The 12,071-nt window shown below is 35.2% G+C and overlaps 1 protein-coding gene across 8 annotated transcripts in view; it reads left to right on the forward strand.

The window, feature by feature from the left end:
- The first annotated feature begins 8,696 nt into the window (after nucleotides 1-8,696).
- Nucleotides 8,697-12,071, forward strand: part of LOC149556881 (uncharacterized) — a 29,570-nt gene continuing 26,195 nt past the window's right edge. For all 8 annotated transcript variants that reach the window (XR_016364805.1, XR_016364807.1, XR_016364806.1 and 5 more), the window contains exons 1-2: nucleotides 8,697-8,861; nucleotides 8,966-10,493. Coding sequence is in view for 3 of the 8 variants with exons in the window: in XM_089831507.1 (XP_089687633.1) it covers nucleotides 9,049-10,493 (1,445 nt within the window). In the remaining 5 variants the exon portion in view is untranslated. The remainder of the gene's footprint in view (nucleotides 8,862-8,965; nucleotides 10,494-12,071) is intronic.

The following is a 12,071-nucleotide window of genomic DNA, read 5'->3' on the forward strand; positions in this document are numbered from 1 at the left end:
GATGGAGTTTTTGTGCGAGTATGACTTTGAGGTAAAGTATATCCAGGGGAAGGAGAATGTTTTAGCTGATGCTTTGAGTCGCAGGAAACATGTGATATCGTCTATGACTCTTAGTGTCGATTTGAGGTGTCAGATACTTCAGGCACTCCCCACTGATTCATGGTATCTGGAGGTGTGCAGTGAGATCAATTCAGGGAGACCCTTGGAGGGTAAGTTTTTAGGCTATGTCCTTGAGTCAGATGGCCTTTTGAGACATTCAGGAAGGATCTATGTGCCGCTACTGGATGAGCTTCGCATATTGATCCTATCAGAGGCCCATCGTGCACCTTACTCGGCACATCCAGGTGTCAAGAAGATGCATGCAGATTTGCGACATTTATTCTATTGGTTTGGGATGAAGCGTGACATTGCTGATTTTGTGGCTAGATGTCTTGAGTGTCAGAGAGTCAAGGCAGAACACCAGCATCCGGCAGGACTTTTGCAACCGAATCTCGTTCCTTCATGGAAGTGGGACATCATCTCTATGGATTTCATAGTAGGATTACCTGTGACTTCTCGTCGTCATGATGCTATCATGGTCACCATTGATCGGTTGACTAAGGTGGCACATTTTGCACCAATCAGGTCTTCCTACACTGCAGCTTTTGTAGCTAATGTCTTCATGCATGAAATTGTGAGACTACATGGTATTCCCCGAAAGATCATTTCGGATAGGGATCATGTTTTCACTTCTGCATTTTGGACATCACTACAGCATGATCTTGGAGCGCAGTTGAATTTTAGTTCAGCATATCACCCTGAGACAGATGGGCAGACAGAGAGAGTGAATCAGGTTCTCGAAGATATGTTGAGGATGTACGTGATGGATAGGCAGGCTCATTGGGAGGACTATCTCTACCTAGTGGAGTTTGCTTACAACAATGGGTATCATAGTTCTATTGGCATGGCACCTTTCCAAGCCTTATATGGACGCCCTTGTCGTACACCTTTGAGTTGGGATAGCCTTGAGGATCGCATCTTGTTGGGCCCAAAGATGCTTCGTGACATGGAGCAATAGGTTGTGCGTATCCGAAAGCACTTGACAATGGCACAGGATAGGCAGAAAAAGTATGCTGATGCACATAGGACAAATAAGCAGTTTGTTGTGGGAGAGAAGGTTTTCTTGAGAGTGCGTCCGCAGAAGAGTCCGATCCGTTATGGAAAGGGCTCAAAGCTAGCACCTCGCTTTGTGGGACCATTTGATATTCTTGAGAGGATTGGTCCAGTTGCCTATCGTCTTGCTTTACCGCCCAGCCTTGCTCGCATTCACGATGTTTTCCATGTTTCAGTACTTAGACAGTATATCCCTGATGTTGTACATATTCTTGATTGGAATGCATTGCAGGTAGAGGACGGGCAGCTGGCTTTGGAGCCAATTCGTATTCTGGAGCAGCGGGAGTTGACCCTCAAGGGTCGAACCATAGAGCAGGCAAGGGTCCAATGGGACCCTACTGATGACTCTTCAGCTACATGGGAGGATGCATCTAGATTACGAGATTTATATCCCTATTTGTTTATAGGCTTCCAGGAGTAAGCCTAAGTCTAGGGGGGGTGGATGTAGTGCCTGCCCCTAGTCTACATTTTCGAGCTACATTTCTAATATCATTGCCAAACTCTTTTAGGCCAATTTATGTTTGATGATTAGTATTATTATTTTAGAGATTATCAGATGTTGTTTTACACTCAGTTTATTATATGATGAGATTACTTGGTATTCTATATTTCATGCATGTATGATGATTATTCAATGGTGTCAGTTATCGATGATGATTAGTTAGATGGTTTATTATTCCATGTGCTTCTTATGGATACTTACCCCATACTACATGTGTATGGTGTGCATGTTGTTTTATTTATGTATGGTGTTTCTGATGTGGTTAAGGAAGGGAGTCGTAGTCACCTGCTAGTCGGGATCTACACGATGCACCACTTCCTGCCATTGTCTGTTTAGCTTAGAATATTGTGTTTGTACATGCGTGAATTTTATGCAGGTTGCAGGTATCGGGTATCGACTTCCCTGAATTGTCAGGATGAGCGTACCCTATCGCACTGTCTCAATGGTAAGAGAGGGAAGATAAACTCTTAAGTCCAATTCCTAAACCCTTTAGCCAATTGTCCTAATTGATAATTAGGACAAGTATCTGAGTTAAGTACCCTATGAATGCATCAAATGATGTAATTTCGGGATTATAACCTTTTTGTTTTGATTTAGTATATGCTTTTCTATGTAGGGTTTTCGTATGTTGTTATATGAGTCCTTGATGTGTTTTCTATTAATTAAGTCTAATTAAAAAGATTAATTAAAGATTTAATTTAATGGAGAATTAATATGATATCTTTAATATTTAATTAATTGAGAAATTAATTAAATAAAAGAACTAAATTTGGAGATTAAAGTTCAAAGATAAATTTAGAACAGGATAATATTTATTTAATTTAATAATAATATAATTGGAGTTCATTTTTAAATAAATGCTAAATATTATTGTTAATTAAATTAATTAAATATGTTATCAATTAAGTTTCTAAAATTAATTTAAAAAGTTGAAAGACATTAAATTATTAAAGGATTTTAGATTGCATGATCTAAGCATGAGTTTAAATTTGAGTAATAAATTAAAAGATTAAATTATAGAAATTAATAATGTTATTTTAATTTCTTAAAAGTGCTCATGAGATTAAAGTAATAAATTAATTTAAAATAGAAGTCAAGTAGAATATTAAATAAAAGTTATTTAATAAATCAACTTAATATGCATGAAAGTTGAATGCAAAATAAAAGAAAAGATAATAAAGGTTAATTGGAGTTAACTCAGTTGTGCAAAGAGTCTTCTCGGGTGAACGCACAATTAAGTGCCCCGGTTTGAGGAGAAAATGGGCTTATCACAACGTTGGGGGTTCATTCTTGGAGGACACGAATGGGGATACGTTTTTGAACGAGAATTTTTGGGAGACTACTTTTGGAAGCGAATTTCAGAAGGCTGATACCAAGAAGGTTTTCCAGAAGAAGGTTACTGAGAGGAGCGAATTCTTTTACAACTCTTGGAGATTGCATAATAGCATCAGGATCAGGTAGGGTCTTATGTTTTTGTTTATCGATTTATTACGCAATTATCCTTTCCTGTCTTCTTCGTGTCTGGGGTTTGTAAATCTGAGTTATCTGCGAGGAATGTTTAAACATTACCATATTAGAATTTATCAGATACTTGTCTATAACTTTTGTATACAAAATTTAAATGGGAAGGGTTGAATCTTAGACTGAAATTTTAAATTAAACGTTCGGATGATTGACTATATTTTCTATATTAATATATATAGAAGGAAACAAATTTTCAATGCATATGTTTATATATATATTAAAAGAAATTATTTATATATATATATATATATATATATATATATATATATATAGTTATAAATTTATATATATATTTATATCCAAACAAATTTAATTTAATTTTTAAAAAAAATTGATATAATACATATTCGTACTTCTAAAATATATATATATATATATATTTAATAATATAATTTTTAAGTGGGGGGGGAGGGATTTACCCCGTGCCCACCCCCACTGTCGGCATAGCCGACAGAACCTGCGTCGCAAGTACGATGTACCTGCTGCCGCAGGACTGCGGCAGGCCGTCGGCTTATATAAGCCGACGGTTATATATATTACATGGTTTTTTTTTTTTTTATAACATATTTGTTAATTCGTTTTTTTTATAAAAAGGTATATTATTTACAAAACGATTTTATTATTATTTAAAATTTTTAATTAATAAAATTATAATATATTTTATTTAATAATAGTTTTATTTTTATTAATATTTAATAAATAAATATTAAATGTATTTCACATAGTTTGTAAATATTAATTTATTAATAATTTTGGTTTAATATTAATAAGTTAATAATTAATGAATAGATTAAGATAGGTAATTAGAACAAGAAATTATTGATTAATTTAATTAAAATTGGTTTAATTAAAGTTAATTAATAATGAATATCAAATGATTAATGGCAGATTTGGAATATTGACTTAATGGAAGTTATTATAGAAATGGGTTAATCGTAAAAGGGTAGTTGAGAAAATCGAGTTACTTGAATTCTACAGTAAACTGAAACATAAACCTTACCTTAACTCAATAATATACTTTCAAATCCAATCTCTGAGACTTTGATGTTTTCTTTGTGTTCTCTGTGTTTTGGGGTTGTTCTAGTATTGACCAGTTTAGGTCGTTACCAGAGGCTCGGGGTTGTGATTGTGATGTCATGATGATTTGGTCTCGATCTTTCTTAACCCGACCATGGTAATGTGATGAAGTGCTCTATGACATGATTGTGTTTACTGTTTGTTATTGCTTTCCAGTTTCCTTGTGTGAAGCTGAGGTGTATGTATTTGAGATACCTAACTTAACCATTTTTGAGTCTCGATCAGTTATATTTGATAATTATTTCTGAGTCTCAATCAGTTATACTTGTATTACCTTCTGGTTGCTTAGACTGAAATGTTTGTTATGTTCTTGATGATGTCATGTGTTGACTTGACCATTTGGAGTCTTCGATCAGTATTGTAATTTACTATTGAGATACTTTCTGGTTGCTCATTGAAGAACCATTGGATTTTGTGACTTATCATTGATGCCTTCAGTTGCTGATAGAGAACTGCCATGATCATATGATTACTATTTGATATTATCTGTTGCTCATGAAGAACTGATGTAATTTTGTGGCTTATCTTTTATGATGTTTTTCAGTTGCTTGTATAGGATTGAGGTGGTTTTATTATGATTCTTTGATTTATGATTTCATGAGCCTAGGGTAGGTTATCTATGTGTAGAGTCGAGAAGTGGCTTACAATGGGGGTCAGAGCCCTAAGAGGCTGCCTTGAGAAACCCATTGTAAGTCGTTTTTAATAAGTGAAAACATTTACACTAAATGAGAGAAAATGAACCTAACAAGATAATTATATGTTCTCTCCCATGCCTTGAGTGCTAGTACAGACTAGGATGGGGTAGAGAGAACGCTTGGTTACGACCTTGCATTCCATAGTAGGCCTCGTCCGTACGAGAGGATACTAGTGGCTGTAGGATCAGTAGGGACCCGAGATTCCTAAGGGATTGCTCGGGTAACTTCTACATGACTTTTGTGATGACACTTTCCCGCTTGCATATTAGGTTTCCTATGTGTCTTGTGGTACCTCTGGGATTTAGATGTCGATCTTTTTAGGAACCCTTGAGTTAGCATACTTATAGGATTTCCTGGACTTAGAGAGTATTTATGATTATAGGTTTTGTTATCCTATTTGGGACTTGAGACTATCTCCTCAGCGCGGTGGGAGTGGACCATTTAGGTTCCACGCGGTCGGGTGGTAGTGCTTTTACTCTTACCATTGAGATCCGTTCCGTGGTCACCGTGGCTGGAGTTTTCGTGATTGGCATTTACCTTCACTATGTTCTTGGATTATTATGATGGATGGTTAGATTTTATGATAGATGTTTTATCATTATGGATGTATGGATGTATCATGTATGGTGAATAGTTTCATATATTTTTACTGTACTTTGTATCATGGATTTGAGGATGTTGTATCTTGATCTTTACATATGTATATTCTTTTAAGCCTTTCATACCCTGTGACTTGTATAGTGGATGATTGGGCATTCCGAATTAATTTGCCGAGAGGCATTCAAAACAAATGTATATTATGGACATGGGACTTTCTGATTATTCTTTCATATGTATGTGATAGTTGTTAGACTTAGAATTAATTAAATTTAAACGTGACTCAACGTCTTGGGATCTTTAAGAAATGTAACTTACAATGTATGTTTGTCGATGATTACATGTTATTGCTTCCGCTACTATGTGTTTGATGTGTATGTTATACTTTCTTACTTTAAAAAAAAAAAAAAAAAAATGTTTAGCAAACTTAGTGAAACTTTAGGTTAATTCTTTTGGATCCCTTGGCGGGGCATTACAGTTCTATTGGGGTTAGTAAAAAAGGTTTACTCAATGTCTTTCATGGAGTCTACAGAGATTTTTCTACATTGTGTTAGAACACTTAGATTATACAACTACAAAAAACTTATTTGTTCAAAGACATGTATCTAACTATGTCTAAAAAAAAAGTGCCTCTAACATTTTCTATACCTTGACGGAGGGTTTCAAATGAGCTCCGTATCATAATATTGTATGAGAACTAAAAAAATCTTCACGCCTTTGAAAATATCTTCTCCATTATTTAAATGCTTCCCTAGATTTCCAATTTGGCTAGCAAGATCATCTACTTTCACATCTTCCAAACTCAAATATTTTTTAAAGAACTCTCGACCTTTGCATCATTATTTTTGATAACTTCCTCAATTTATTTCTTAATCAGAAGGCCTTTATGATGACTAGGTGGAAAGATGAACTATTCAAACTAGAACTAAGAACAAGGGCTTTCATTTTTAATCAACTTTCCATCACTTCCATTCTCATCTTCATCTTTGCATCCAGATTCTTGAGGCATTTTTGTCGTAGGGAATGCAACAGAATTTTATGTATTATGTGGAAAAACTTCCTATTCATGACCATGACTCTTACTTAACTCTTGCTTAATCCATCAGACCTTTTTTCTTACTAAACCATGTTTTGATCTGTTAAAGAAAATATATCTGAATACACCAATTTGTTCCTCAAAATATCACATGTAACAATTGGTCTAAAACTTTAAAGGCAAAAAAAAGATTAATTAAATAGCAAAAACAAATTATGAAATTTACTACAAGATGGGCCAAACACTAGAATATTCACTGTGAAAACAAAGCCCTATCTTTAAAAAATATTTCCTTTAAAAAGAGATGTCAAAGAATATGTACCTAGCTAAGGAGAAGAATGGATATGTGGCCAAGGAGGAGCTTCAAATTGAATGGTAGCACAACCTGAAAGTTAGTAACTAAAATGCCCAGAACATAGAAAATTACAGAAAGAAGAAGAATGAAGATGTCTGGAGTCTTCCATACAATGACAAAAACTATGTACTATTAATTTCATAATGAGAGTAGACATCCTCTGCTAAAGTATAATGTTGAACACCATTTTTATCCAAGGAGTACATAACATACCACTATGACTTGGGGTTTTCATTACTTGAAGAATATGAACTCTATATAACTCTATTTTGATGTATTATTGAGAATGGAATCCTTGCAACAAATACAAACCCTTTATATAAATATATAAGGCTATTGCAGTACAATACAAATCCAATATTGATGTGATATGAATAAAAATACCCAAATAATATAAAAGAAAAGAAAGCCATAAGGTAGAATGAGCCATAGAATATAATGGAGAAAATGGAGAAAGACACCTACACTAGTTTTACTTATCTCCAACCCAACCCAAAAAAACACCAAAGCTTAGTGAGTATTTCGAAAACTAGGTATGAAATATAAAACAAGTGCCATGTAATGGCTTAATACTTAGCTTTAATAGTTTTTAGTATAAATCTAATGTTAAAATAATAAATTTATCATAGTATATAGAATATTTTAATCAACACAAATCTTATATGGTTAAATTCTAATCATATATATCATATATACTATTATAAATAATTTATAATATGAAAATTATAATATTTTAATAATAATATATACTAGTGTTTCTTAAAATATTATATAATATAAGTATAGATAATATTTTTAAAAATATTTTAGTTGAATAAAAAAAGTAATTCTTAAAAATATAATATTGAAAGTAAAAATATCTAAACTAACTTATTCACAAATAAAAATATTTGACTTCAATCATTTGCCGATTCACCTAATCAAATTATCAAAAAATATTTAATAGCAATTATTAGTTAAAAAACTTGCATTGAACTATGCATTTTATAATTAAATTAAAAAATGATAAATTTAAGCTTATAATTTAATCATGAGTTAGACATAAAATGCAATGCACAATAAAGTTTAATGAATATAATGCAACCACTAAGACCAAATTAAAGGTGGGTCCTTTATTTAAGCCACTTTCCTTTCACATAGCAATAAAATAATTTCAATAAATTTTTAAAAATGTTTAAATCACTAGCAAAAATAGTAATAACCAATAAAAAATAGTATTTAAGTGTGAAAAATATGTATTTAAATAATAATATTGAAAAACATTTAACATTTAGTAATGTTGTTGTATTTTTGACAAAAATAGTAATAGTATAAAGAGGGCAAAAACTATAACTATAGTCTCCTGCCCACTGGATCTATGGTTCAATCGCTTCTTCAAGAAAAATCAGAAAAGAAAGGAGTGACCAGATACATTGACAAAATGAAGTTAATCTTCGCGAAGTATAATCCATCTTTTGAATAAATTTATCTGAAATATGTAGATTGTATCAAATTCAATGATAAATTACTAAGGTTCCGTTTGTTTGCTGGAATTACTCTGAAATAGGGAAACAGAAATAAGAAAATTGAATAAATCTATTCCAATTTTCGCCCAAAATGGGAATAAATTGAATTTTTAAAAAATTCAATTTATTCCCATTTTGGGCGAAAATTGGAATAGATTTATTCCACTTTTCTTATTTCCGTTTTTGAAATTCGATTTATTTTCATTTTAAACTAAAATTGAAATAGATTTATTCTAATTTTCCTATTCCCGTTTCCCTATTCCAGATTAAATCCAGCAAACAAATAGGGCCTAAGCGAAGTAAAAACGAAACGGGTTTCCGAAAGAACCGAGTTTGTGCATTTGGATCAAGTACTGTTAAGCTGCGGATGAGAAGCATCTGCCCTGCTGCACTTTGTTCATACATATATCCTAAAAATGTAAGTCCGTCCTCCTTTCCGTCGTTCAATTTTTGGTTATTTCTGTGCCCATGTGCCAAGTTGATTGCTTAGAAAATTCATGAATGCATCATATGGGATTGCAGCGCTGTGTTAATCTATTACTGTGAGATCCGTGAAAGAGAAGGGGAAAAAAGAGTTCAAGGTTTTAGGGCAAGCTAGGAAGAAGATGAAAGCCATGTGCGGAAGGAAGAGGTCTGCAAACGCGGCCGTTGGCAGCATATTCGAGAAGAGACAATCATTAACATGCGAGGAACTTGAAAAAGATAATGTGAGCTTAGAGCTTTCTAAGAATGGTAAATACCCTCAGAGTGTGATAAAGGCTGAGGATTGGTCCGTTGCTACTCGAGAATTACGACCGAGGAAGCATGAGCTACCGTTCGTTGAGAATATCATAAAAAAGAATGATGCAGGCATAATAATTGGGAGTAGAGTAAAGGTCTTTTGGCCCCTCGATGATGACTGGTATGCTGGAACAGTTGAGTCTTTTGACAGAAACCGAAAAAGACACCGCATAGTTTATGATGACGGCGACGAGGAGTGGCTTGAGCTTGGACGAGAAAGATTTAAGATCCAACTTTTCCCAGATGATAGCTTTAGGAAAGCCAGTTCTTTAGTTTGGTCAGATAAACTGAGGGTGCGGCATCCCGATAGAATTAATAAGTCCAGAAGAAAGGTTAAGAATGGGAAGAAGAGAAGTGGGCGAAGAATTGGGAAGTTATGTAGCACAGGGGAGGAGAAAGTTATACTAGCAAAGGCAATGGATTGCGAGAAGATGGCAAAGATGCTAATTTTAAGGAAGACTGCACCGAGATCAAAGAGAGCAAGAATTGCAAAACAGTACAATCAAATTTCTTTTGGTAAAAATCTCACCAAAGATGTAAACTTTGAGATTGTGAGTGCAAATGATGTCGGACTGCTGCACGTTAGGAACCAGGATGTCGAAGACGTTGAAGGAAAGATTGGATTGGATGCCAGTTTTCGTAACACTGATGGTGCAGATGGTTGCAGACAAGGAGAGAGACAAAGTTTTGATCCGGTTGACAATTCACTTGGAATGGAGATCGATATGCAAGAAGAAAATTCCCATACACTTAAAGCAGGGAAACAGGTTCAAAATTGCGATGAGAAAGATTCTGTTATCTCCACGGAAGTCGATGAAATGATATCAGAACAGCAGACTGAAAAAAATGATAAAAATTATCAAGCTGAAATTCACGTTAATCAGTTGGACTCAAATCTAACATCTGAAAGGGGATTTCCAAATCAGGGTTGTCAGTTTGCCGAGGATAAGACAAATGTAGAGTCGAAGACAAACCTTAATCACGAACCTGAAGAAATGCAGCCAAATGTTGAAGGGATCCATCAGAAAGTCTTTGGAAAGCAGGCATGTGCTAGGATCAGTGATGAAAGTGTTAACGAAAAGCTGGAAAGTTCTGACATGGTTAACATACATGGAAAGCCACAGGGAATCGAAGACACCTTAGCTGAAAAGCGCCCCTCTGGAATAAGGAGTGATGAAAAAGAAGCTGAAAATCAAGTACGCCGGAATCTCGATAGTGTGTTTGGCAACAAACTTGGAATTAGAAGGCAGCGTAGCATTGCGAAAATCAGGTCAGAAGTCTTGTTTGAGTTGAGGTTACTGACTACTGTCGTAAGTTTACATTCCGCATGTACATTTTATGCTAGAAGTATACACAACAATAGTACTATTACACAACTATAGCACTATTGTTACTCATAAATCTTGAAAGTTTAGTGGAGAGGATAAGATATGGAAATTACTTTCTTAAGAATAATACTTGTCCTTCTGGGATGTTTTCAAATGTCAAAACGTACAACAGTTGTGTCTAAATTGTGGATTTAGATGCGTTGTCTCATATTTGACATTTCTGTTTGGAAGCTGCTCTGATAAACGTAGTGCTAGCCCTTTTAGCATGCTTTCTAGACATAAAACATTTTGACTTTATGGTAGTGCTTGTTAACCGGAGGCAAACCATTAGATCTGTTACCTTCCAACCATAGATGCTAGCTTTTATCATCACCTCCAAGCACACTACATATTTTGTTCATTGCAAAATTCATTACTATTGATGCAAGAATGACCTTGCATATATATGAATCAACGCCTCCTAATAGACCTTCAGTCGGACTTGTAGCTTTGGTGCCAGGAATAGGATCAGACCTGTTGATTACAAGTTACATTCATATAGGTCTTGCCCAATTACATAAATGCAAGTTACATGAATTGCCCAAATAGGGCCAGACTCAAATAAGGATTGATATGACAAAGTTCATTAGCAACATGGCTAAGGCTGACAAACCAGTTAACAATTAGGTGTACTAGGTCGGCCCTAGAAGGGATTCCTTCTTAATATCCGAGTTGCATAGTGACAACCATCATGGTTACTCCCATGAAAATGCAAGCAAACACAACCCACCATGGCTACTCCTCCAGGGTGGACCTATCATGGCTACATCCATGAATAGAAACACAAGTGCTTATCACAGAAATGTGATGACGTTTACCATGGCCACTCCTAGAGGGTGAATAAACAAAAGTGGTACATCATGAAATTTCTTCTATGACATCCACCATGTGTACTCACAGAGGGCAGATCCACCATACCTATTTGTAGAGGGTGGAACAAGGGCTTTCACCTTGGACTTCTCCTAGAGAAGAATGCACCTCCACCTTGCTTACTCGTAGAAGATATCTACTCGCAAAGGGTGAAACAAGGGCTTTCACTTCAAACTTCTCCCAAAGAAGAATGCATCTCCACCATGCCTACTCATAGAGCGTGGATCCACCAACCCTACTCGTAGAGGGTGGAACTAGGGCTTTCACCTCAGACTTCTCCTAGAGAAGATTGCAGCTCCACCATGCCTACTCCCAAAGGGTGGAATGAGGGCCTTCACCTCAAACTTTTCCCAGATGAGAATGTATCTCCACCATGTCCACACATAGAGGGTGGATCCACCATACCTACTCATGGAGAGTAGGACAGGGATTTCATCTCAGACTTCTCCCAGAGAAGAATGTATCTCCACCATGCCTACTCGTAGAAGGTGGATCCACCATACCTACTCATAGAGGGTGGAATGAGGACTTTCACCTCAAACTTCTTCCAGAGAAGAGTGCATTATCGATGGCTTGCACCTCGAACTTCTCCCATAGAAGAATGCATTACC

The sequence above is a fragment of the Cupressus sempervirens genome, chromosome 5 (genome assembly GCF_028749045.1).
Source record: "Cupressus sempervirens isolate cs-2001-9-10 chromosome 5, ASM2874904v1, whole genome shotgun sequence".
Taxonomy (NCBI): Eukaryota; Viridiplantae; Streptophyta; class Pinopsida; order Cupressales; family Cupressaceae; genus Cupressus; species Cupressus sempervirens.